This window comes from Thalassophryne amazonica, chromosome 9 (genome assembly GCF_902500255.1).
Source record: "Thalassophryne amazonica chromosome 9, fThaAma1.1, whole genome shotgun sequence".
NCBI classification, from domain to species: Eukaryota; Metazoa; Chordata; class Actinopteri; order Batrachoidiformes; family Batrachoididae; genus Thalassophryne; species Thalassophryne amazonica.
In genome coordinates, this window is record NC_047111.1 from 33992269 (window position 1) to 34019387 (window position 27119).

The 27119-nt window shown below is 40.4% G+C and overlaps 1 protein-coding gene across 1 annotated transcript in view; it reads left to right on the top strand.

Moving 5' to 3' along the window:
- Positions 1–27119, top strand: part of LOC117516975 (polypeptide N-acetylgalactosaminyltransferase 10-like) — a 396627-nt gene that overhangs the window by 314192 nt on the left and 55316 nt on the right. Inside the window, 2 exon segments of the mRNA XM_034177870.1 lie at positions 13811–13898; positions 23853–23872. Coding sequence (XP_034033761.1) covers positions 13811–13898; positions 23853–23872 — 108 coding nt within the window.

Consider the following 27119-nt stretch of genomic DNA (forward strand, 5'->3'; position numbering starts at 1 on the left):
CCACAAGACTGTCTACTCATTGGGTATTTGCCAAATGTCAGGCTAAGACATCAGGCAGTTTAGCTTCAAATTCAATCTTAAATGAGAGTATCAGGCATCGCCGTAGTGATATATATCCACTAAACAGGGCAGCGACACTGTAACATATAAGTGAGTGATCAGAGACCACTAATGTAAGAGACATGATGTGACAGCAATACCACGTGCGAAAACCAATCCAGTGTATTTCCACTAATATGCGTCGAGTCCTGAATGCATTGCCAAAATCCTAATGCATCCACAATTTCCATAAATGATTTGCAGAGGGGATCAGAAGGCTTATTTATAGGAACGTTATAGTCACCAATAATCAGAGTGTTATCTGCACTAGTTGACAAGTTAGAGATGAATGCACCAATTCATCGAAGAATTCAGAATATGGGCCAGGAGGCCTATATACAGTGACAAAGTAATACGGCTGATTTTTATTCTTCCGACCTTAGCAATGCATACTATCCTGAGCAGAGCGGAGAATCAGATGCTCAAATGAGTTATATTTGTGATCCCCAACAGCTAATAACCTAAACCTAGATTTATAGAGTGGTGGGCACAGATAATCAAAAAATTAACTTTGATAACAGATAACCAGATAACTGAAAAGTTATCTTTGATAAAGATAAAATGATAAACCACCCAAAAATGTATCAGAAGTTACAGATAACCAATAAATTCCAGTATTGTCTCTGGTACATTTGCAACTACTAACAAGCTGAATTTGAGTTTTAACACCACAATCGCTTCTGGTGGCATCATAAGTGACAACAGACCCAAACAATGAGCCCGCACGTCTGTCTTTGAACATCTTACCCCCTACTGAAGCTCTTGTTTACTACATGCTTCCAGCACAGAAGCAAGCTGAGAGGAGCCATGAACGGAGTCAGTGGAGGTCTTGGAAAATAAAGCAATGTTAATTATGGTTATGGTTTGGGTGTATAAATAAATGAATACTGATAGAATAACTCCATTAATGTCAATTCTGTCATTTGTACAAAGTTAAAATATACATATATCTTTAATGTTGAATAATGCACTAATTCTGAAGTTTTGTAACAAACACAGACAGATCACAAAGGATTCTGGGTAAAATGTGCCTCCGCTAAACACTGATTGGTTGAGTCATTCATTATGTAAACCAACACGTTTTAATGTGACGTGTGTTGGTGTTTACAGATAAATGTGCTTTTGTAAAATATTCCATTTTTTTATTTGTAAAAAAAGGCATTTAAAAAAAAAAAAAAAAAAAAAAAAGCCAAGTTGTAATTAAATAATTGTCTGAGAAGTTTTTTTTTGGGATCGCACTGAGTTTCAGGTTAATCGCGCGTTCCTGCATCGTTTAGTATACATGGAGTAACCAGCTGTGTTTTACATCTCATGACCACCACCTGATCGGCGATTGTATGGATATTCTGTTTGATATTCTGGTCAGCCTTCGTGAGGATATCCCACTGCTGAAGTGCTACAAGCATCCAATCTCTATCACTGTGCCTGTGCTAACACAGCAGACCTGTCTTGTAATGTTTTTTTTATTTTGATGTCCTCCCATCGAGAGTTTTGTAAATTAAGTTTGGAAAAAAGCTTCTGTTTACGTTTTGCTTCTGGAAACATGAGTCCGACGTGGTTTTGAACGTACAATGTGTGTGAGCACATAAATCGTGCACTCTGAACTTTTACACCTTGCGGTTCTGTGGTACAGTTTGAGCTGTCGCTGAGTACAGTGATTTAAAATATATCAGCCCAGCTTCAGGGCCAATACTGCCATGAACACTACTGGCCAGTAGATGGCAGTAGAGACCTTGAAAACTTGCCAAAACAAAATTCCAGATAATCCGTGTCTGCTACATTTAAGATGCGTGGAATTTAATAAACACAGACAGAATAACGTCTATAAACCCAGAGAATATATTTACGAGTTTTAGGCAGTTTAATGCTGTTGTCCGTAGAGCGTGATCAGAGTGTTTCAAATGCATTTCTCATGTCATGAACGTACTGCGAGTACCCTATCACCCATAATGCACTTGGCCACAGCATATATCCACACTAAAACCTAAAATTAGCGCATTACTTTAAAACTAAAACATATATCTGATATTTTCACTTTATAAAACTTCAGACATGACATTAATTTAAATAACTTGTCCAAAATTAGTTAGGTTAAAAGTTGAACCATAAGTTAAAATTGTATGCCTCTGGATGACTTGGGTGATATTGCCCTTGTTTTAGTATGGGGTTAAAAGAAATTAGTTTTTTTTGGGGGGGGGGGGTGCAGTTCTCCTTTGCCTGCAGAGGATAGAGCGGTTTCTTCTTGAAGCAGCTCTTCTCTGTTTTGCAGAGGGTAGAACTACACATCAGCTATGAAACATTTAACAGGTAGGTGTTCAACTGATTTAAAATTTTAGAAATGTTTGTAGCTGTTCAGCTTTATTTATCACGTTATCAGTCTAAAAATTATCGGAAAAAATTTATCCCAAGATAATTAGTCCGATATGGTTTTTAAAGTTATCTAAAAAGATAATCTGATAATGGAAACGTTATCTTTGATAATTATCGGTTATCGGATTATCGGAACTGTGCCCACCACTGGATTTATAATTAAGAGCAACACCCCCACCTTGCTTCACATTATGAGGGACGTGACTAAATGTATATGCTGGTGGGCAGGCCTCATTTAAGTGGAGAACAGCTGTAGGTTTAAGCCAGGGTTCACATAACCCTATCATATCTAAGTGATGATCAATAATTAGATCATTAATCAACAATAATTTTGAGGATAGTGCTCTTATGTTAATGAGACCCAGACTAAGGACCTCAGTGGGGTTGACAGTTGAACTGTTTGGGTTTAGGGGTGGTTCCAGAGTAGCATACATAAGATGCGTGGAAGTAGGCTTACGTTTGAGGCATTCCACGTGTGTTGTAGGTAGCAGACATGAAATCTTTGCTGTTGCTGGAACAACCATTGGGCCATCCTCAATTTCAACAGCATCCATTGTAGTAATGGGGATTAAGTTTGCAAAGCATATCCCTCTATGATTTTTATGGACACGTAGATGGAAGCAGGCCGTAGTCCCAACTTGTTGAATTTCCCTCCCTTACAGATAAACTGCACTGTCACCATAGTGGATTTTCTACACTAATTTCCCCACTAAGCTAATGGATTCCACACCCACATTTGTCATAAGCCTTGCAGGGTCTCTAATCACCTGCTCCGTGGCCTTCTGTAAATTCCTAATGTTATCCTCCCTGTAACAACTTCACGTACCTTGGGTCCACAATCTCCAGCATGCTGTCCATCGACACAGAAGTCAACAGCAGAATCGCCAAGGCAGCAGCAGTCATGGCAAAACTGCAACAGTGAGTTTGGAGCAACTCCACCCTCAACGTGAAAACCAAGATGCACGTCTACCAAGCCTGCATGCTCAGCACTCTTTTGTACGGCAGAGAAACGTGGACCACCTACGCGAGGCATGATCGGAAGCTGAACAGCTTCCATATGAGGTGCCTGCGTCTCATTCTGCACATCACCTGGCAAGACAAGATCCCCAGCACAGAGGTCCTGCACCGTGCCAACATGGACAGCATGCACTCCGTGCTGTGCGAGAAGCGCATTTGATGGCTTGGTCATGTAAGGTGATTGGATGCAGGCTGCATTCCAAAGGAGCTCCTCTACGGCCAACCGGCAGAAGGCTTTCAGAGGGTTGGGCGCCCAAGACTGCGCTTTAAGGACGTCTGCAAGACTGATATGCAGAACTGTGGTATTGACATCAAGATGGTGGGACAGCCTAGCAGATGAACGCTCTGCTTGGCGCATTACTGTGAGGCAGGGCGTGAAAATTTCAGAGGAAGTGCGGAACATAACTGCCGCCCAAAAGAGAGCCAGGCGAAAGGAGCGGCAGCAATCGGCACAACGGTCAACAACTTTTGTCTGCACCAAATGTGACAGAGATTGTCACTCATGCATTGGCTTGCACAGCCATTCCAGGAAATGCAGCTGACCAAAGGAGCTACACCATCATCTCTCAAGACGGAAGGATGCCGCTGCCGACCCTCCCTGTAGAGCTCTATCTATGTTCGCAGACACGATGGCGGCACCTTCACCAGTAGGGTGGAGGCCGTCCAGCATCAGCAAGCCACAGTGGCCCCAGAATGAAGGCCAGTTATCAATAAAGCTAAAGCCTTGCTGTCTACAAAATTGCGCCAGCCACCTATTTAACAAAGTCAGCCTGCTAAACGCCTCATCATTACCCCGGGAGGGGAGGGGACCAGAGACTATTAATCAAAGCTGACACATCTTTCTGGCAAGGTCACAAGTCCTCTCTATGTCCATTTTTCTGACCTCTGAGTGCTTCATTCTGATATCATTGGTGCCAATGTGAATAACTATGTGACTTTATCTCATGTCATGTTCCTTAGTCTGTCTTTCCTTCTGCAGCGTCAGCACTCTAAGATGGGATGCAATGTCGGGAGCTCTGGCCCAAGGAATACATTTAATGTCAGCCGTTGTCTGTACCCTGACTTTGCGGGTGATAGAATCCCCTATCACTAAAGTCAGGTGTTTCGGCCTGGAGACAGGAGTGGAAGTTGCTCGTGGGCTCAGAGAATTCACACCATGTAATTCCAAGGGGGAGAACCGATTCAGAGGTTGCAGTGGCAAGTGTGCTCAGGGTACCACAACCGGGCACCAAGCCCTACGGGGCTTCGTCCGCCTAGCCACAGTCGGCATTTCTAGGCTGATGCTAATGGGCTCGCTAGCTGGCCCAACACTAACCTCATCTGGAGTGCCCGTAACATCTAACTCCACTGAGCTAAGAAGCTGCTCTAACTTACGGACACGGCTCTCTAAGAGAGCCACCCTATCTTCCAACATCATGCAGGATTTTCAGAGGGTGTAAAGTAGGTAGTGTACATTGTGCACTAAGAAATTCAGGAATATAGCCAAGCAAGCATGAGCTAACCAATAATGGATAAGCTAACCACTCCTAAGGCTCACACAGGATTCACACAGATGCAAATAAATGAATTAAGATTCACAGCAGTTACACTGAAAAAGTAGCAGCAGTATTAGACTTGTAGGAACAGTAACAGTTAAAAAAAAAAATGAAATGAAAAAATGAAAACGGGGGGGTGGGGGGGGGGGGGGGGGTTGAAAAGCCCTCGTACAAGTAAACCACTCCTAAGATTAACACAAGAGTAAAGTACTAAGCTAAAATTCACAACAGTTACACTCAATAGTTAACTAACGAAAGTATAAAAAAAAGAAATGAAAAACACTGGGGAGGGGGTCGAATTAGGTAACACAAGCTAACCGCTAGCGAAAATGTTAGCTGCTCCTAAGATTTACACAGGAGTAAAATAATTACCTAAAATTCACAGCAGTTACACTGAAAAACTAATAGAAGTATTAAACAGGTAAAAAGAAACAGCTATAAAAGTAACGATGGGCGAGGGGAGGAGTAAACCTAGCTAGCGAAAGCTAACCACTAGAGAATGCTAACCACTAGCGATTCACAACAGGACTTTAGTTAAATAACGTTCAGAGTAGATACACTTAATAACCAGAAGAGCGCTAAACAGAAATAAAAGAAACATATACAACCGTATAAAGTTCAGAATAGCATCACAACAAACAATCCGTCGGAAGCGAATTGCCAGATCTGTGAGCCAGCATCAGCAGATGTTCTTGTGCAAACAGAACATCAATTCATCAGCTGTCAATTAGGACAACTGTTCGCACAAGAACAGAAGAAGTGTGTGCTCAAGTATTTTTGCTGAGTGATATTTTTATTGTTGTTTATTTTGTGTTAGGACTATTAGTACATTAGCAGGTATTGTAGGTTTGCTGGCATTAGCTCCATTCCACAATGAGCATAACACTGACACTGACAGCTGGTGAGGCACCGACAGTTAATGAGACAATAACTTGGTCATAATTTTTTAAAATCTGTATACCATGTAAGCCACACATCAAGAACACTGCCACCAAGTTCACAAAAAATATACATTATTGAGACACGCAAGCCAATGTTAACCAACTAGCTTTGTTCAGCAACTTCTCTAAAATGGAGATGTGTTTGTGCTTGTGTGCACTACTGTGCTTGTGTGCACTACCGGTTCCTTTCGGCTGGTTGTTCATTCATTAATAATCATTTGAAAACATGAAAGGTTATTCTTGCACCTCTGGTTTCTTTATGTTGGAAGACTTTTAAGGATTTTAATGCATGATGTCACTTGTTTATTCTCTTTTTTCTTTGCATGAAAAACCATTCCATAATTAATGTGATGTTTTTTATTATTAGTGTGTGTGTGTGTGTGTGTGTGTGTGTGTGTGTGTGTGTGTGTGTGTGTGTGTGTGTGTGTGTGTGTGAATGGTACTTCTGCTCAGTTTGATATGGAAAAAAGTATTTTCTTCTTGTTTGTTGATTTATTGTTAATATATATATATATATATACACATTGGTATAATACCAATATATGGTATTGACTGCCTCTACTGGTGGCTGGCTCTCACTGCGGTATTGTATCACTTCCTGTTCCGGAGAACAGTGGTGTTTTGCTGTATCTGTTAGCTGTTTAATCTGCGCAGTTAGATTGATCTAGTTAACTAGATAACGATTTGTTTCACAGTGTAATCTTCACGTGCCTTAACTAAAGCACTCCCTCTGCTGAATCACCTCTAAATTATTTACACATTATTCACTTTGTGTTTTTAGGAATCCGCTAGCTTATCGCAGCTACTAGCTCTTAGCCGGTTTAGCATGGTGGCTTCTCCTATCTCTCCCGCACTTTTCTGCTCTGGGTGTGAAATGTTTAGTTATTCCTCGGCCTCCTTTAGCAGTAATGGTACTTGTAATAAGTGTAGCTTATTCGTAGCTTTGGAGGCCAGGCTGGGCGAATTGGAGACTCGGCTCCGCACCGTGGAAAATCCTACAGCTAGCCAGGCCCCTGTAGTCGGTGCGGACCAAGGTAGCTTAGCTGCCGTTAGTTCCCCTCCGGCAGATCCCGAGCAGCCGGGAAAGCAGGCCGACTGGGTGACTGTGAGGAGGAAGCGTAGTCCTAAACAGAAGCCCCGTGTACACCGCCAACCTGTTCACATCTCTAACCGTTTTTCCCCACTCGGCGACACACCCACGAGGAACAAACTCTGGTTATTGGCGACTCTGTTTTGAGAAATGTGAAGTTAGTGACACCAGCAACCATAGTCAAATGTCTTCCGGGGGCCAGAGCAGGCGACATCGAAGGAAATTTGAAACTGCTGGCTAAGGCTAAGCGTAAATTTGGTAAGATTGTAATGACACCCGGTTACGCCAATCGGAGGTCACTAAAATTAACATTGAATCGGTGTGTAACTTTGCAAAAACAATGTCGGACTCTGTAGTTTTCTCTGGGCCCCTCCCAATCGGACCGGGAGTGACATGTTTAGCCGCATGTTCTCCCTGAATTGCTGGCTGTCTGAGTGGTGTCCCAAAAAATGAGGTGGGCTTCATAGATAATTGGCAAGCTTCTGGGGAAAACCTGTCTTGTTAGGAGAGACGGCATCCATCCCACTTTGGATGGAGCAGCTCTCATTTCTAGAAATCTGGCCAATTTTATTAAATCCTCCAAACCGTGACTATCCAGGGTTGGGACCAGGAAGCAGAGTTGTAGTCCTTACACACCTCTCTGCAGCTTCTCTCCCCCTGCCATCCCCTCATTACCCCCATCCCCATAGAGACAGTGCCTGCTCCCAGACCACCAATAACGCCAGAACGCTCGTAGCAAGGGCCGAGGCGGAGGATTAGCAGCAATCTTCCACTCCAGCTTATTAATTAATCAAAAACTCAGACAGAGCTTTAATTCATTTGAAAGCTTGTCTCTTAGTCTTGTCCATCCAAATTGGAAGTCCCAAAAACCAGTTTTATTTGTTGTTATCTATCGTCCACCTGGTCGTTACTGTGAGTTTCTCTGTGAATTTTTGGACCTTTTGTCTGACTTAGTGCTTAGCTCAGATAAGATAATTATAGTGGGCGATTTTAACATCCACATAGATGCTGTGAATGACAGCCTCAACACTGCATTTAATCTATTGTTAGACTCGACTGGCTTTGCTCAAAATGTAAATGAGTCCACCCACCACTTTAATCATACCTTAGATCTTGTTCTGACTTATGGTATGGAAATTGAAGACTTAACAGTATTCCCTGAAAACCCCCTTCTGTCTGATCATTTCTTAATAACATTTACATTTACTCTGATGGACTACCCAGCAGTGGGGAATAAGTTTCATTACAGTAGAAGTCTTTCAGAAAGCGCTGTAACTAGGTTTAAGGATATGATTCCTTCTTTATGTTCTCCAATGCCATATACCAACACAGGGCAGAGTAGCTTTCTAAACTCTGTGAGTGAGATAGATTATCTTGTCAATAGTGTTATATCCTCATTGAGGACAACTTTGGATGCTGTAGCTCCTCTGAAAAAGAGAGCCTTAAATCAGAAGTGCCTGACTCCGTGGTATAACTCACAAACTCACAGCTTAAAGCAGATAACCTGTAAGTTGGAGAGGAAATGGCGTCTCACTAATTTAGAAGATCTTCACTTAGCCTGGAAAAAGAGTCTGTTGCTCTATAAAAAAGCCCTCCGTAAAGCTAGGACATCTTACTACTCATCACTAATTGAAGAAAATAAGAACAACCCCAGGTTACTTTTCAGCACTGTAGCCAGGCTGACAAAGAGTCAGAGCTCTATTGAGCCGAGTATTCCTTTAACTTTAACTAGTAATGACTTCATGACTTTCTTTGCTAATAAAATTTTAACTATTAGAGAAAAAATTACTCATAATCATCCCAAAGACATATCGTTCTCTTTGGCTGCTTTCAGTGATGCCGGTATTTGGTTAGACTCGTTCTCTCCGATTGTTCTGAGTTATTTTCATTAGTTACTTCCTCCAAACCATCAACATGTCTATTAGACCCCATGCTGCTTTTGATACTGTTGACCATAAAATTTTATTACAGAGATTAGCGCATGCCATAGGTATTAAAGGCCACTGTGCTGCGTGGTTTGAATCATATTTATCTAATAGATTACAATTTGTTCATGTAAAAGGGGGAATCTTCTTCATAGACTAAGGTTAATTATGGAGTTCCACAAGGTTCTGTGCTAGGACCAATTTATTCACTTTATACATGCTCCCTTAGGCAGTATTATTAGACAGCATTGCTTAAATTTTCATTGTTACGCAGATGATACTCAGCTTTATCCTGAACAATCCCTTAGTTATGCTGCTATAGACTTAGACTGCTGGGGGGTTCCCATGATGCACTGAGTGTTTCTTTCTCTTTTTGCTCTGTATGCACCACTCTGCATTAATCATTAGTGATTGATCTCTGCTCCCCTCCACAGCATGTCTTTTTCCTGGCTCTCTCCTTCAGCCCCAACCAGTCCCAGCAGAAGACTGCCCCTCCCTGAGCCTGGTTCTGCTGGAGGTTTCTTCCTGTTAAAAGGGAGTTTTTCCTTCCCACTGTCGCCAAGTGCTTGCTCACAGGGGGTCGTTTTGACCGTTGGGGTTTTTCCATAATTATTGTATGGCTTTGCCTTACAATATAAAGCGCCTTGTGGCAACTGTTTGTTGTGATTTGGCGCTATATAAATAAAACTGATTTGATTTGATTTTGATATATATATATATATATATATATATATATATATATATATATATATATATATATATATATATATATATATATATATATATATATATATATATATATATATATGAACAAGTGACGCTTTTCAGCATCTCACCATGTCATTTAGGCCCTTCAGATTTTTTTTGAGTAATTGTTTCAGGGGAACATTGGCATGGCTAACACTTTTCAGCTTTTGGGGGAGTTCCTCCCCTCCCCGCCTTTTATAGCATTTTTCTTTATTTGCCTCTCACATGCCTGGAAGCTCCTCATCATCTAACCATGTCATCTGGGTCATTTTTTTTCCGTAAAATGGTTCTTGGAAGCATGAGCATGGCTAAAACCTTTCAGCTTCTGAAGGGAGCACCTCCCCACAGACTCCACAGACACCCCCACAGACTCCCCTAATGACAGTCCTCTTAACCCCCTGCCACTTTAAGTATTTTTTTTATGTAGATGTAAATTAATATTCAAAGTTTTCAGCTAGTTGACAGTAGGGCTGTACAATATGGCCAAACTATCATTTCTCAGTATTGTCATATCAACATGACATACGATATGACTATGATTCACACAAGTGCAGCAACAGTGAAATTAAACATTCTTAAACAAAACTGCAAATAATACCACTCTCATTTTGCACTCATCATAAGGTTAGGATAGTGTGCCCTCCAAACGTATTGGAATACTCGGAATTTCACACATTTTAATTTGTTTATGCCATTTCAAATACAAGAAATACAAAAAAAATATATAAAGAATAAAAATTTCTAAAATTATCTTCCTCAAACTGAAAGCAAATCTCTAAAACTTGACAATCCCTGTGAATAATAATCAGTTTTATTGTTTTTTTTTTTCTTCAGACAAGTCAGGGACAGAAACATGAACATTTCCAAGTCACTAAATACGTATGTCTTGGACTTCATTTTTATCAACTATGAAGAAATATAAAAGTTTCTTTCACCAAAACATCAATCTTGGCTTTCATCTCAGATGTACTTTCTGGCAAATTGTAGCTGAACGTTCAGGTCTTCTTTTTAAGAAATCCTCCTCTACACCACTTCATCAGGAATCTGGATTTGATATTTTAATCAGTTTATATCAAGTTGTAGACATTTGCTTTCAGTTTGAGTTTAAGGAAGCTAACTTCAGATTTATATTTTAATTGTGTTTGAAATGACTTTTGAGTACAGTTGAGAAACATTCCAGGTGTCACTCAGAGAGCAAAATTAATAGGTATTTAAGTCCTTTAGACAGCAAAATTAAGAGATAATTAATCAACAGCTGCCTGCTTGTTTAAAAATCACTGGAGACAAACGCACATATAAGGCAACCTGGATTAAAGGAGTAAATGTTGCTTTTAACAACCCAGACCATCATTTCTGGCATAAAATACAGTCTTTTACTCACCAGTATAACTTTGATGTCATTATTAGTCAATGTTCAGTTCAAATCTGAGACAAACATTTTTCTTCTACTAAGGTGGATTAGAAGTTTTGTGGTATACAGCACCACTACTGGACAGGAGGAACCCAGCAGTCAATATGACTCTGATTTCAAAATGCATCTCTTTTCAACCAGACGTGCAGTGCCGTGACATGTCAATCATCTGTGTCATATCAGATTTCAGGGCAGTCCAGTGCAACCCTGGGCTCCGCTCGAGCTCCACACTTGCCTGGAAGTGTTCATCATTTGACATTTCCTGTTTCACTATGGACTCAAAATTTGGCACTTCCTGTTTCATTGTGAACTTGCCACTGCGTTCCCACACGATTCCATGGGATCTCGTCTGTCAATCCAAGAAGTGTCGATCCAGAAAGTGTTTGATATTTGATGTTTCCTGTTTCGCTGTGGTCTCAAAATTTGGTACTTCCTGTTTGGAACTCGGGCAGCACGGTGGCTTAGCGGTTAGCACTGTTGCCTCACAGCGAGAAGGTCATGGGTTCAGTTCCCACCTGTGGCCTTTCTGTGTGGAGTTTGTATGTTCTCCCTGTATTTGCATGGGTTTCTTCCGGGTGCTCCGGTTTCCTCCCACATCCAAAGACATGCAGGTTAGTTGGAGTGGAATCTTTAAATTTACGTAGGTGTGCGAGTGGATGTGAATGTTTTCTTTGTCTGTTTGTGGCCCTGCAACAGACTGGTGTCCTGTCCTGGGTGTACCCCGCCTCACGCTCTATGACAGGGATAGGCTCCAGCCCCCATGACCCTTAATTGGACAAAGCGGTTGAAGATGAGTGTGTGTGTGTGTGTGTTTGGAACTCTCTGTTCCATGAGCAAGCTTCACGTCACTTCTCTCATATTATTATTCACATCATTACAGAGCAACTGATACTGTATGAACTTTGTTTCCTTATTCTTAGACAGTGAACAAGGTTTGTTGCCCTCAATCATGGGTTTGTTGAGCAGCAGTATGTTTAATTCATGCAGTGTAAGTGTAGTCTGTTATGGTGTCTTGTCACTCCATCAGCTGTGCACCCTCACGTGATGTGAGCTGTTTACTGGCAGCTTCTTCATCTGACAAAAAAATGGTGAGACCGTGACTGTACTGCAACGACTGTGATGTCTTGCACAAGTGCAAAGGTTGTAGCTTGTAGCTTTATGGATGCACACTCACACAGACAGCCAACAGAATCTGTCATGGATAAATCAATAAAGGTCATCATAGCCAAGAAAACATTCCTGTGGGAATAAGACATTACTCTGTGCTGCCAACACAGAATTTATACAATTGTGTGGGCAAGGTGTGTGTGTGTGTGTGTGTGTGTACATGGGTATGTGTGTACACTTAACTTTCTCCATGAGCTGAAGAATTTTAAAGTGTGCACAAGTTTGGGAGAGCAACATAATGTATGTTTACCTGATGTCAAAATATGGCCATCCAGTATTGCGTAGGCTCTGCATCCGTCTGTGCTCAGCATAAGTCCAATCCTATTACTGCCAGGGTTGTCAAATTCACAGGGAAAATTCTTGGAACACCGACCTTGGACAAGTTCAAAGATGGCTAACCTTGACATATTTTAAGAGGTCAAAAGATCATATTCTGTTTCCTATTGTTATGCTCATACAGCTGACAGTGTAAGTCCACTCCTATTACTGCCAAGATCTTCACATTCACAGGGACCATTCTTGGGACGCAGACCTTGGACAAGTTCAAAGTTATAGTTGAGAAGCCAGCATTATTCACCTTCTTCATGTACTAAGCCTCTTGATCTACTTTCAGCCTTGAAACAGCTTAATCCTGATTTTACATTTAAGGACGTTATACTGCAAAAATTATTTTGAAGCACTCCTTATCAGTTTCCATTCCTTCCATTCATTCATCTTTTTTGTGTTTGATTTCAGCTTTTCACTTCCACTTTACATTTTGCCTATGTTTGAAACAATCACCATCTTTGCCTCGTGTGGTGGCACTCCATTTTTATTCCCCCCATCCCCTTCTTTTTTACCCTTTTCCACCCCTCTACATTTCAAGTTTTGCAGGCCAGGAAAGTGAATCATCATCACTTCTGTCTTCCTTCTAGTTGGAGGAGTACAATGAGGAGTAAGTGATTGCTGTCTCTCTTATGCAAAAATCAAAGAGGAGAAAAGTGAGAAACCTTTTAAGGAAATAAATGCCATGACAAGGTGCATAAAACATAAAAAAAATACATAAGGTTGGTAATAAGGCATGAATAAAAAGCTGTTGGTTTTGGATTTCCATGCCGTATTGTGAGAGAGTTTCCACAACAGAACACGGATTACATTTATATATATATATATATATAATATATTATATACTATATATATATATATATATATATATATACAAACTAGTGATTTTATTGAATCTGACTGTGTCATTGGGTGAGTCAGTCAGCATGACTTATGCCTTTGTGTCATCACTTCTTCCTCCGCTCTTTTCCTGTCATCTTTTTTTATTGCCTATCATCTCAATTCTGTCTTCTCTGTCTTTTACGATTTCTCACTCTGAACTTCTTCATGCCTCCTTCTTCTTAGTGATGTGCCTTGTCCTCCTCTTTTTAAACATCACCTTCCTTGACCTTTTTCAAACCGTTGTGATGCGCTGATTTTCTGAACACAAGAGCTCCGCTAAAGAAGCTGCTCTCTCTCATTAGGTGTGGATGTGCGGTGGGCGGATGGAAGACATCCCTTGCTCCAGGGTAGGACACATCTATAGAAAGTACGTCCCCTACAAGGTCCCGGGTGAATCAGCCTAGCAAAGGTAATCTTAACACGTACGGTTGCATGACTACAGTGCAGTGAGTCAGAGTACTGCCACACTAAACTGGGCTGAATCATAAAACTTGTGGGTTTAATCTTACCCTGGCACAAACCAGTGCCAGCGTAGTACAAGTGTTATGTCTCATTTCAAGTGTGCAGTGGCCAGTTTAATACCTAACACGTACGCTGTGTAAGTAGCAAAATGTACTCATGCTCATCAATGTTTCAATACTTTCAGTAATTCCTCTTTTCAAGACAGGCTTTTAGTAATACATCCATAAATGCATGTCAAAATGTTCAGATCAATCTCAGTTTTCAGAATGTGTCACAGATTGTGTAGAACACTGTATGTAGAAATAAACTTGGCTCTAAACCTGAAATAATGAAATGCATTTTTAGAAAATTCTTCAAATCTTTTTGAAAATACACCTTTATCACCTTTGTGTGGAATTGCATGTTCTCACTGTGTTTGCATGGGTTTCCTCTGGCTGCTCCGGTTTCTTCTCACATTTAAAGACATGCAGGTTAGGTGAATTGGAAACTTTATAAATTTCTAGGTCTCCCTTTCCTTTGCGTCATACTGGCCCGGGCTTTGCGTTCTCAGGGTGCAGGACTACTTATGGCGCTTTTCTACTTCACAAAAGTAGCACTACACGGCACGGCACTACTCAGCTTGACTCTACTCGTTTTTTTTTGCTTTTCCCCTAGGGTTAGTACCTGGTACCGGGTGCTTTTTTTAGTACCTGCTCAGAAGCGGTTCCAAGCGAGCCGAGCTGATACTAAAATGTGATGTCAACAGGCTGCCGGCCACTGATTGGTCAGAGAATGTCGTCACTGGACGAGTCATGAGCGCACCGTCCGAGACAAAAATCAAAACCCGCCATTTTTAAATAGTCACAGCGGCATTACAGCGACCGTCCTTTTCTTTCGTTTCAGGCAGCAAAAACTCAAAGGATTAGTTCCAGTCCAAAGTGATTTATTTACAGGTGAAAATCCAAAAGTCAAAAAAATCCACACAGAGGAAAAAAAAAAAAACAGCATTCAACACACACAGAGAAAAGGCACTTGGTGAAACAAAGACAAAAACCTGATGAGGGGCTGGGAGAACAATAACTGCACAAAATACTCACAAAACCTGAAGACCCAGGAACAACAGAGATCTCAGAGCACGAGTGAAAGAGAGAGAGAATCAGATGGAAAAGAACAGAGCACAGGTGAGGACTTAAATAACAAAGGAGCCACTTAGTACAGGTGCCATGACTAAGGAAAGTGAGGAAGGACAAAAAGCACATGAACACTGAACCTTCGGTGACTGAAAATGAAACCTGAGCCTAAAGATAAATAGAATGTAAATCTAAGTACCACAGTAAAAGAAGAAAGAAAATGACAAATCCAAACAGACTACAGAACCAAATGTGTAAAACCAGAACTGATCCATGAAGGAATCCTCAGAAAATACTACAATAGAAACCCTCAAAATAACCGGAATAAACATACTGAAAATAATGTACAGAAATTTAATTAACATTAAGTGACTGTCAAGTGAAGTGCAACATAAAACAGGAACGCTGGGCGACACCAAGTGGCGACTCAGGGAAAGAACACCTGGAAAGGCAACTGAATGGCCAATGGGATACAGAACTAAATGGAACAGTGATCAATATCAAAGGTGCAAGGAAAACAAATAGCAAGTCCCCAAAAACCTAACCATCAAAAGAAAATCCAACAGCATGAAAACAGAATACAAATAAGGAATACCACGAAAGCAATAACCCAAATGCTCAAACCTACATACAATTAATACAAAAAAATAAAGACAACTCAAAAACCCAGCCAAACGGGCTGATGGGCAGAATTACAACAGTATCCCCCCCTCAAACGCCGGCCCCGACGGCGGAAAACCACCCAACACAGAACAGGGAAAAACGGAAGGCCCACAGGGATGTGCCTCAACATTTTGTACACTGTCAGATGGCTCAGAGTGATCCGTCTCAGCATCAGATGCAAGGTCAGGCTGCTCCCCAGGAGCCCACCATCGCAACAGCCATGTGGTCACCCGGTTCACCGGAATCCAAAAGAAAAAGAGCAGGGCGGCTGCCAAGACCTCAGGGATGTCCAGCTGTGGCCGGGGAATGGCATCCTCCTTGACAGGTGTGCTGGCATCATCAGGAATCCCCTGGGCTGGCTCTTCCGTAAAGCAGATGACATCGGGATACCCCTCCAGCTGGCTCCTCCATGCCGTTGACGTCATCAGGAGTACAGGCGGACAGTGCCTCAGGAACATCTCCGGACACCGAAGTGGACGGGACCTGAAGAGCACAGATGTCAAACAGCATGGACTCTGTTGGTTCCACAGCACCACTGATGCCGTTGGTAATCAGGGCAGAGGACCCCACCGAAGCCTCGACATCAGCCAGCTCAGAGGCGGACGGCTCCTGAAGAGCACAAACACTTCCAGACATGGAGCCCACCAGCACCTCTGAAGGGCCATCGATGCTGAAGGGCCAGACTGACGATCTCTCAAAACCAGTGTCGTCAACAGTGGCCGAGTCCATTGGCTCTTCCAGGGCTGCAGAGACCGGTAGTGCACCAGACCTCTCCTCAGACCTGGACAGAAGAAGAGAGGAAGGAAGCTGCTCTGCGACCCCTGAGCTGGAACACAGAGTCACAGTTAAGTCAGATTCAGCTTGGACCACAGACCCAGGCAGTAGTGGCTGGAGGGCCGTGGCCCCCCCAGTAGCCCACTGACGGTTTTTACAGCCAGACTTAGCCCGGCGTTTCTTCTCCCTCTCTGGTGCCTCTCCTAAACCTAGGGGAACATTCCACGAAGGCAAAGGTAATGGTGGCGTTCTTAGTTCAGGCTGCACAAAATACTCACAAAACCTGAAGACCCAGGAACAACAGAGCTCTCAGAGCACGAGTGAAAGAGAGAGAGAATCAGACGGCAAAGAACAGAGCACAGGTGAGGACTTAGATAACAAACGAGCCACTTAGTACAGGTGCGGTAACTAAGGAAACTGAGGAAGGACAAAAGCACATGAACACTGAACCTAAGGTGACTGAAAATGAAACCAGTTCCGGGTTATCCGAGTGTGAGCAGCGTGAGAAGAGGCAAAAGAAACTTTGAAAACTTATTTATATAATTTTTTTCTTCGGAATCGGACTAAACGGACAATGGCTATGGATAAAAATACAACGTAAAAAAAGGATATTGGACCTCGGACTTATGTAAAACAGTAACTTTCAGCGCAGTTTGGGACCGGGGCTAGCGGTTAGCCACGCTGCTACCAGGTGAGGTACTGAGCAGGGTAAACAGCCGAAGACGAAATCACTACAAAATGGGACCAAAGAAAAGCTCGGTGGTGGAGGAGTCGGAGGAGGTTAAAAAGGCGCTTGAGTTAGTGTCACTGGACGTAGCTGACATAAAGAATAAGCAGGACAAGATACTCAAGCTAGTGGAGGAAGTCGCGCGACTACGAGCCTTATTAGAGGACAAGGACAAGAGGAGTGAGGCTCTCGAGAAGAGAGTTGAGGACTTGGAGCAGTACTCAAGGATTAACGATGTGGTTGTGACTGGTTTAAAGATTAAACCCCGCTCATATGCCCACGCAGTGGCCGTGGGCAGTGATCTGGAGCGTGGGCGGAACAACAGGTCGCCGCGTTCCTGGCATCCAGGGACATTGATTTGGACGTAAATTGTCTTGAAGCTTGTCACCCTCTCCCTACGAAGAAAGGCGCTCCTCCTGTGCTTATCATGAAGTTTCTCAACAGAAAGGATAAGGTCACATTGTTGAGGCAAGGAAGAAAATTGAAAGGTACGAATGTTTATTTGAATGATTACTTGACAAAAACAAATGCAGACATTGCTAAAAAAGCCAGATACTTAAGGAAAACAAACAAAATTCAGAATACATTGGTCAGGAATTGTAAAGTCTTCATTAAACTGAATGGGTCTCCTGAAGTAGCCAAGGTGCTGGTTAGTAAGGACATAAAAGAGCTGGAAAAATATGAAATATGAGTCAATAATGTATGGAGAAATTAAAAAGTAAAAAAAAAAAAAAACTAGTTCTACTTCACAAACCATTGAATCAAAACCCATAATCTCTACTTCAGGAGATGACATAATACATCAGAGGACAATAAACCAGGAATTATTGGAATTAAAAGCAACTGAGTACACCGAACATAAGATAATGGATTTGGAAAACGAAATAGATACCGTTCATTGCAACTACTATACGGAACAGGATTACAATAATACAGTTAAAACAGAAGGTAAATTATCAATTATCCACTTTAACAGCAGAAGTATGTACACAAACTTTAACAGTATCAAAGAATTTCTTCAGCAGTTTACAAACCCCTTTAGTATAAGAACAATTTCAGAAACGTGGTTCAATGCGCAAAAAGGAATACAATTTGAGTTGGTATGATCTAAACTACATCAACAGAGTGAATAAAGGAGGTGGAGGTGTTGCTATATATGTGCGGAAAAATATTAAATTTAAGGTAATAGAAAGTATGACGTTAACAATAAAAGATGTGTTAGAATGTATATCAATAGAAATTTATAATGGAAACAAGAAAAACATTATTATAAGTTGTTTATATAGGGCGCCAGGCTCAAATATGGCTACATTTACAAACTGGGTGGACAGAATGTTTTCATCAATAAATAACAAAAATATATTTATATGTGGAGATTATAACATTGATTTAATAAACCCCAATAGGCACACATCAACTGATGAATTTATAAACACAATGTACAGCATGAGCTTATACCCAGTTATCACCAGGCCAAGCAGAATTACATTGAATCGTGCACCTCTTAATAGTAACATCTTCACAAACAACATAGAAACTAAAAATATAAGTTGTTTATTGATTTGTGACATAACTGACCATCTTCCCTGTGTTCACTGTGTATGACTCCAATTGTATTTTCAGGTAAAACCCCAATACCTGCATTTAAACGAGTAAGAACCCAAAAAGCAATAGATCACCTCAATAAGACTTAACAAACAGGACTGGCGCACTGTTTATAGGGAGAATGATGTGGATTGTGCCTTCAATAAATTTCTAGACATTTTCAATTCTATATTAGATAAACTGCCAATACGCCAAGTCAACAAAAACAATACTGTCGCCAAAAGTCCTATGGTTAACAAAAGGTCTACAAAATGCTTGTAAAAGAGAATACATTTATACAGACAATTTGTTAGACTAAGACCAAAAGAATCTGAACATAGATATAATTATCTAAAACAAACTAACTAATATTAATCAGAGCCAGCAAGAAATTATATTATACCAATCTATTAAATAATAATAAAAATGACACCAAGAGAATCTGGGAAATTCTTAACACTATAATCAAAATAAGGTAGAAGTAATTCTTATCCAAATATTTTATTGATAAGAACAAGGACATCTATAAATATGTATAAACATACACTCACCAAAAATATAACGCAACACTTTTTGGTTTTGCTCCCATTTTTGTATGAGATGAACTCAAAGATCTAAAACTTTTCCACATACACAAATATCACCATTTCCCTCAAATATTGTTCACAAACCAGTCTAAATCTGTGATAGTGAGCACTCTCCTTTGCTGAGATAAAACCCTCCCACCTCACAGGTGTGCCATATCAAGATGCTGATTAGACACCATGATTAGTGCACAGGTGTGCCTTAGACTGCCCACAATAAAAGGCCACTCTGAAAGGTGCAGTTTTATCACACAGCACAATGCCACAGATGTCGCAAGATTTGAGGGAGTGTGCAATTGGCATGCTGACAGCAGGAATGTCAACCAGAGCTGTTGCTCGTGTATTGAATGTTCATTTCTCTGCCATAAGCCGTCTCCAAAGGCGTTTCAGAGAATTTGGCAGTACATCCAACCAGCCTCACAACCGCAGACCACATGTAACCACACCAGCCCAGGACCTCCACATCCAGCATGTTCACCTCCAAGATCATCTGAGACCAGCCACTCGGACAGCTGCTGGAACAATCGGTTTGCATAACCAAAGAATTTCTGCACAAACTGTCAGAAACCGTCTCAGGGAAGCTCATCTGCATGCTCGTCATCCTCATCGGGGTCTCGACCTGACTCTAGTTCATTGTCGTAACCAACTTGAGTGGGCAAATGCTCACATTCGCTGGTGTTTGGCACATTGGAGAGGTGTTCTCGTCACGGATGATGCGAAGGAGATGTGTTGCACTGCATGAGGCAAATGGTGGTCACACCAGATACTGACTGGTATCCCCCCCCAATAAAACAAAACTGCACCTTTCAGAGTGGCCTTTTATTGTGGACAGTCTAAGGCACACCTGTGCACTAATCATGGTGTCTAATCAGCATCTTGATATGGCACACCTGTGAGGTGGGATGGATTATCTCAGCAAAGGAGAAATGCTCACTATCACAGATTTAGACTGGTTTGTGAACAATATTTGAGGGAAATGGTGATATTGTGTATGTGGAAAAAGTTTTAGATCTTTGAGTTCATCTCATACAAAATGGGAGCAAAACCAAAAGTGTTGCGTTTATATTTTTGTTGAGTATAGTTAATGGTTTTAATAACTTCTTTGTTAATATTGGACCTGACTTGGCAGCAAAAATTCCCGATGGTTGTAACAAGGAGCAGGAATCACTCATAAAAATCAATCCAAACACAATGTTTCTCTCCAGTGTTAGTGAAGCCGAAATAATAGATATTGTTAATAAATGTAAAAGTAAAAAATCAACTGACTGTTATGACATAGATATGAAGCTAGTAAAAACAATAATCAAAAGCATATCAAAACCCCTGACTCATATATGTAACTTGTCATTTCAAACTGGGACATTCCCGATCAAAATGAAGATGGCAAAAGTTATTCCACTATACAAAAATGGAAATAAACATCTTCACAAACTACAGACCGGTCTCTCTACTTCCACAATTTTCCAAAATTTTAGAAAAGCTTTTTTAACAACAGGTTAGGATCCTTTATAGAAAAATATAACATAATTAACGAATGTCAATATGGGTTTAGGTCTGGTAGGTCAACTTCACTTGCAATAATTGAAGCAATAGAAGAGATTACCTTAGATAGTAAAAACTATATAGTTGGAATATTCATTGATTTAAAAAAAGCGTTTGACACAATCACTCAATTCTACTCAATAAATTGGAAAGATATGGTATCAGGGGAGTGGCTTGGAACTGGATTCAAAGCTATTTAACGGAGAGACATCAGTTTGTGCAGATGGGTGCATTTAAATCTGGGTGTTTGGGCATCCCTTGTGGGGTCCCACAGGGATCCATACTGGGTCCACATTTTTTAATCTTTATATAAATGACATATTTAATGTGTCACAATTATTAAAATTATTATTATTTGCAGATGATACCAATATATTCTATTCCAGTGATAACTATAGCAAACTTATTAATGTGGTAAATAGTGAATTAATTAAGCTGAAAACTTGGTTGAATATTAATACATTATCCCTAAATATAAAAAAGAGTAAAGTCATGTTTTTTGGAATCATAATGTCAATTCTAATTTACCAATAAATATAGACGGTGTCGAAATAAAGTGTCAGAAGTCAAATATTTAGGGATAACCATCGATAGTAAATTAAGCTGGAAGTCTCATATCAGCCACATACATAAAAAAGTTTCCAAGAATGTCTCTATTATGTACAAAGCAAAATATTTTCTGGATCATAATGCATTATATTTATTGTATTGTTCTTTAATCTCTCCTTACTTAACATATTGTATAGAAATCTGAGGTAACAATTACAAAAGTTTGCTACATCCCCTCTGTATAATCCAAAAGCGGGCAATAAGAATCATCTATAAGGTAGGATATCTTGATCACACAAATAGTCTATTTTTGCAATCCAAATTGTTGAAAATGCCAGATCTGGTTAATTTTCACACTGCACAATTATTATATAAAGCCAGTAAAAACTCATTACCCAGTAATATTCTGAGTCTCTTCACCCAGAGAGAAGGAAGCTATAACTTGAGGGGATGTGGTAACTTTAAAGTCAAGGCAGTGAGAACTACCAGGAAAAGTTTCTGTGTGTCCGTGTGTGGCATTAAGCTGTGGAATACGAGGGCTGTCAATAAAGTAACGGTCCTTTTTATTTTTTTCAAAAACTATATGGATTTCATTCATATGTTTTTACGTCAGACATGCTTGAACCCTTGTGCGCATGCGTGAGTTTTTTCCACGGTCTGTCCGGTGACGTCATTCGCCTGTGAGCACTCCTTGTGGGCAGGAGTCGTCCAGCCCCTCGTCGGAATTCCTTTGTCTGAGAAGTTGGCTGAGAGACTGGCGCTTTGTTTGATCAAAATTTTTTCTAAACCTGTGAGACACATCGAAGTGGACACGGTTCGAAAATTAAGCTGGTTTTCAGTGAAAATTTTAACGGCTGATGAGAGATTTTGAGGTGATTCTGTCGCTTTAAGGACTTCCCACGGTGCGAGGACGTCGCTCAGCGCTCTCATCCGCCGTCGTCAGCCTGTTCAAGCTGAAAACCTCCAACATTTCAGGTTCTATTGATCCAGGACGTCGTGAGAGAACAGAGAAGTTTCAGAAGAAGTCGGTTTCAGCATTTTATCCGGATATTCCACTGTTAAAGGAGATTTTTTTAATGAAAGACGTGCGGACGGGTCCGCGCATCGGGACGCAGCCGCCGGCGATGCTCCGCCACAGGAAAACACCTCTGTTGAAAGCCTTAAGGACAAGTTGGAACATGTCCTGCCTGTTAAACAATTTCTCATATACTCACTCCACTGAAAGCCATCAAAAGTCGCCTGGATTTTACAAATGGTTATCAACACGGAGGTGTTTTTCCTGTGCCGCTGCACCGCGTCGGCTGCGTCCCGACGCGCGGATCCGTCCGCACGTCTTTCATTAAAAAAATCTCCTTTAACAGTGGAATATCCGGATAAAATGCTGAAACCGACTTCTTCTGAAACGTCTCTGTTCTCTCACGACGTCCTGGATCAATAGAACCTGAAATGTGGAGGTTTTCAGCTTGAACAGGCTGACGACGGCGGCTGAGAGCGCTGAGCGATGTCTCGCACCGTGGGAAGTCCTTAAAGCGACAGAATCACCTCAAAATCTCTCATCACGCCGTTAAAATTTTCACTGAAAACCAGCTTAATTTTCGAACCGTGTCCACTTCGATGTGTCTCACAGGTTTAGAAAAAATTTTGATCAAACAAAGCGCCAGTCTCTCAGCAACTTCTCAGACAAAGGAATTCCGACGAGGGGCTGGACGACTCCTCCCACAAGGAGTGCTCACAGGCGAATGACGTCACCGACAGGCGTGGAAAAACTCACGCATTGCGCACGAGGGTTCAAGCATGTCTGACGTAAAAACATATGAATGAAATCCATATAGTTTTTGAAAAAAATAAAAAGGACTGTTATTTTATTGACAGCTCTCGTAGTTTGGCACCTCAGCTCAAGCGATGTCCTAACATCCATCAATTCAAAAAAAGATACAAAGAAATGGTTCTGTTGAAATACATGAATGAGGAGAGAGGTGCGTGATCGTCACGTCTTTTTCATTTATTTCTCGTTAATTTACCTTTGCTTTTTTGCCTTGTCAGCAATAGAAGGGGCCTCGCTAGGACACAAACTTTCATAAAATACCTGGAATTATCCTGTACATCAATTTAATTATATATATCATAGCCATAATTGTAAACTATATTATAAAAAAAATATGATAATAATGATAATAAAATCTTACTATATGTTTGTTAATATAATAGATGTTAACATATTTGCATAATACCTGTTATTGCCGGTTGTCGTAACCATGGTCAAAAGTATTATTTTTTATACATCATGATCCTGTAGTTGAAATGCTAGTCAAATCGAAGTAATGGTGATGATGGTAATAACTTAGAGGAGGGGGAAACAGTATATGTTATGTATGTATGTATGCGTATCTATGTATGTGGTTCTGCGTGTGTGTATGTATGTATGTATGTGTGTGATGTATGTATGTCGTATATATATATGTGTATGTGTGTATGTCTATATGTGTATGTATAATATGTCATGTTATGTGGTGTGTATGTATACATATATGTATATTTATGTTTACATTTATATAAATATGTACATATGTAAGTTTATTGATACATAAAAAGACTTTTCCTTTTCTTCCCCCTCTTACATCACTTACATCATTATCACCAGATCAGGGTCGGCAAGTGGGGGTCTGTTGCTCAAAGGTCTCCCCCTTCTGCAGCAGACTCCAAACCTGTCTTTTAATGCAGAGCCTAGGACATTCAGCAAAGGGTGGACCTGTGGTCAGGGGGCGACCCCTCTCTGGCAGCAGGTTTACAAAATACTTTGCCTCTTTTAATGCACCATGCACATGACAAATGGGGGAAAGAGGGGAAGGGGGAAAAAAAAAGAAAATAACAATAATAATAATGATAATGATAAATTAATAAAAAAGTTAAGGTAATTAAATTAATAAATAAAATGAATGTGGCATAATTGTATATATGTATATATATTATGTGTATACATGTGTATAGGTGATGTATGTGTGTATTTTGTGTATGTATGTTCGCATGTATGATGTGTGTGTATATATATATATATATAATATATTAGAGAGAGAGAGAGAGAGAGAGGAGAGAGAGAGAGATGAGAGAGAGGAGAGAGAGAGAGAGAGAGAGAGAGAGAGAAGAGAGAGAGAGAGAGAGAGAATTACCATCAACACACACAAGAATAGTCCTTTTAAATAGTCATTTCTGAGTAAATGTGGGGAATTTATTGACATATGACAATGGCTTAAGGAATGACACCAGTAATATCAATAGCAATTAAAAAAATGGTAGTAATAATAATAGAAATAAAAAAATAAAAAATTTTTTTTGATTGAACAATAATTATTGTCATTATTACTGTCTATTATGGTGGGAATTGTTTTTATCATATCATTATTATTATTATTATTATTATTATTATTATTATAGATACTCATCACTAATATATGATATCAATTACATAGTAATAAAAAAGGAATATTGGTCACAGTCGGTAGTCGTAATAACGTATAGGTATTTGGGGGTGTGATTAAATAAGTTCGTCTTCATCCCACCCTTTTTCGGGTTAAGTGCGCGGGTATGTATGCGTGTATGTTTGTATCTCCTGTTCTTTTCAACCCAATGTGGGTAAATGTAGATGTCAAAGAAATGCTTATTTTGTAAAACTCAAATAAATGATCAATCAGTCAATATGTATGTATATGTAGTGTATATGTGTGTGTATATATGTATATGCATATATGTAGTATGTATGTGTATATATGTATACATGTGTGAGTGTGTATGTATGTATATGTGTGCGTGTATATATATATGTGTATATGTGTAGGGGTATGTATATGTATGTGTAGTTATAAATGTATGTATGTGTATATATATGTAGTGTATATTTATTTATGTGTTAGTGGGTATGTATATAGGTATATATGTGAGTGTGTATATGTGTGTGTATAAGTTTATATATGTATATAATGTGTGTGTATGTATGTACGTATACAGGTATATATGCACGGCCCAAGCAGAGGGTCACCCCTAGAGCCTGGTCTGCTTGAGGTTTCTTCCTAAGAGGGAGTTTTTCCTCACCACAGTTGCCTAGTGCTTGCTCTAGGGGGTCGGCAGGGTTAATATGGAGTGACTTGGGCCAAGTTTGCTGTGATTTGGTGCTTTATACATAACATACTTATACATGAATTGAAATGTAATTGAATATTGAAGTGTATGTCTGTGTTGATATGTAGTGTGTTGTGAATTGTGTATATGTGTTATGAATGTTATAATTGTTGGACTCATTCTAGCAGGGGTGGGCGTTGATAAGCTTTGCTTCTGCCCACACCCTTTCGGACTCACAGGCTTGTTTATATAACATTCATATTATTGGTATGTTTCTGTTCTTTCGGATTTGTGTGTGTGCCGAATAAATCCATTCATTCATTCAAAACCTGAGCCTAAAGATAAATACAATGTAAATCTAAGTACCACAGTAAAAGAAGAAAGAAATGACAAATCCAAATAGACTACAGAACCAAATGTGTAAAACCAGAACTGATCCACGAAAGAACCCTCAGAAAATACTACAATAGAAACCCCCAAAATAACCGGAATAAACATACTGAAAATATGTACAGAAATGTTAATTAACGTTTAAGTGACTGTCAAGTGAAGTGCAACAGTGGAAAGTGAAGTGCAACTTTCCCTGAGTGACGACTCAGGGAAAGAACACCTGGAAAGGCACCTAAATGGCCAATGGGATAAAGAACTAAATGGAACAGTGATCAGTGTCAAAGGTGCAAGGACAACAAATAGCAAGGCCCAAAAACCTAACCATCAAAAGAAAACCCAACAGCATGAAAACAGAATACAGATAAGGAATACCACGAAAGCAATAACCCAAATGCTCAAACCTACATACAATTAATACAAAAAATAAAGACAACTCAAAAACCCAGCCAAACGGGCTGATGGGCAGAATTACAACAGTTTTTTTTTTTTACTCGCACAAAACCACCCCGTGGTCCAGAGTTGCAGACGTTTGTGTTTGGTGGTGGAGGAGAGAATACAGAGAGCTGGATGAAGCAATCCGAAATAAGAAAATCTCCCAGTCTTTGGCCGCGCCCGGCTCACCGGACATTACAGCAATGCAGAGAACAGCTGAAAAGCTTAAAAGTGATTACAGGACCACAACGACCGGAGTAGGTCGGACCGTAAGGGCTGGAAACAGTTCGACCCAGGAACGCTGTTTACGTACACCAACCGGCGAGCAACGGGAGGCAGGATGACCACAACTCAACTTTGTTAGAAGCGACGGATGGTAAGTGTTTTTGTGACTGTAGTGTGCTTGAAAGCACCGTTTAATGTTACTTATCCCATTGGTGGGAAGCACACTTTAACCAATGAAGATTTTGAGTCTAAACTTGTGTTAAAGTAACACCGTTGTCTCATGTATGTGGACACAGAGAGCTAGCTGATTGCTAACTAGCGAGCTAGCTAACGCCGTGCTCCGCTTTAAAGTATTAACTTCTGACAGAAAAACACCTAAAGTCAGCATGACAACAAACGTGTACATTTGACTTATTTAGTGCCATTATGGTGATTTGTGTTTTTGTTGAATAATCCA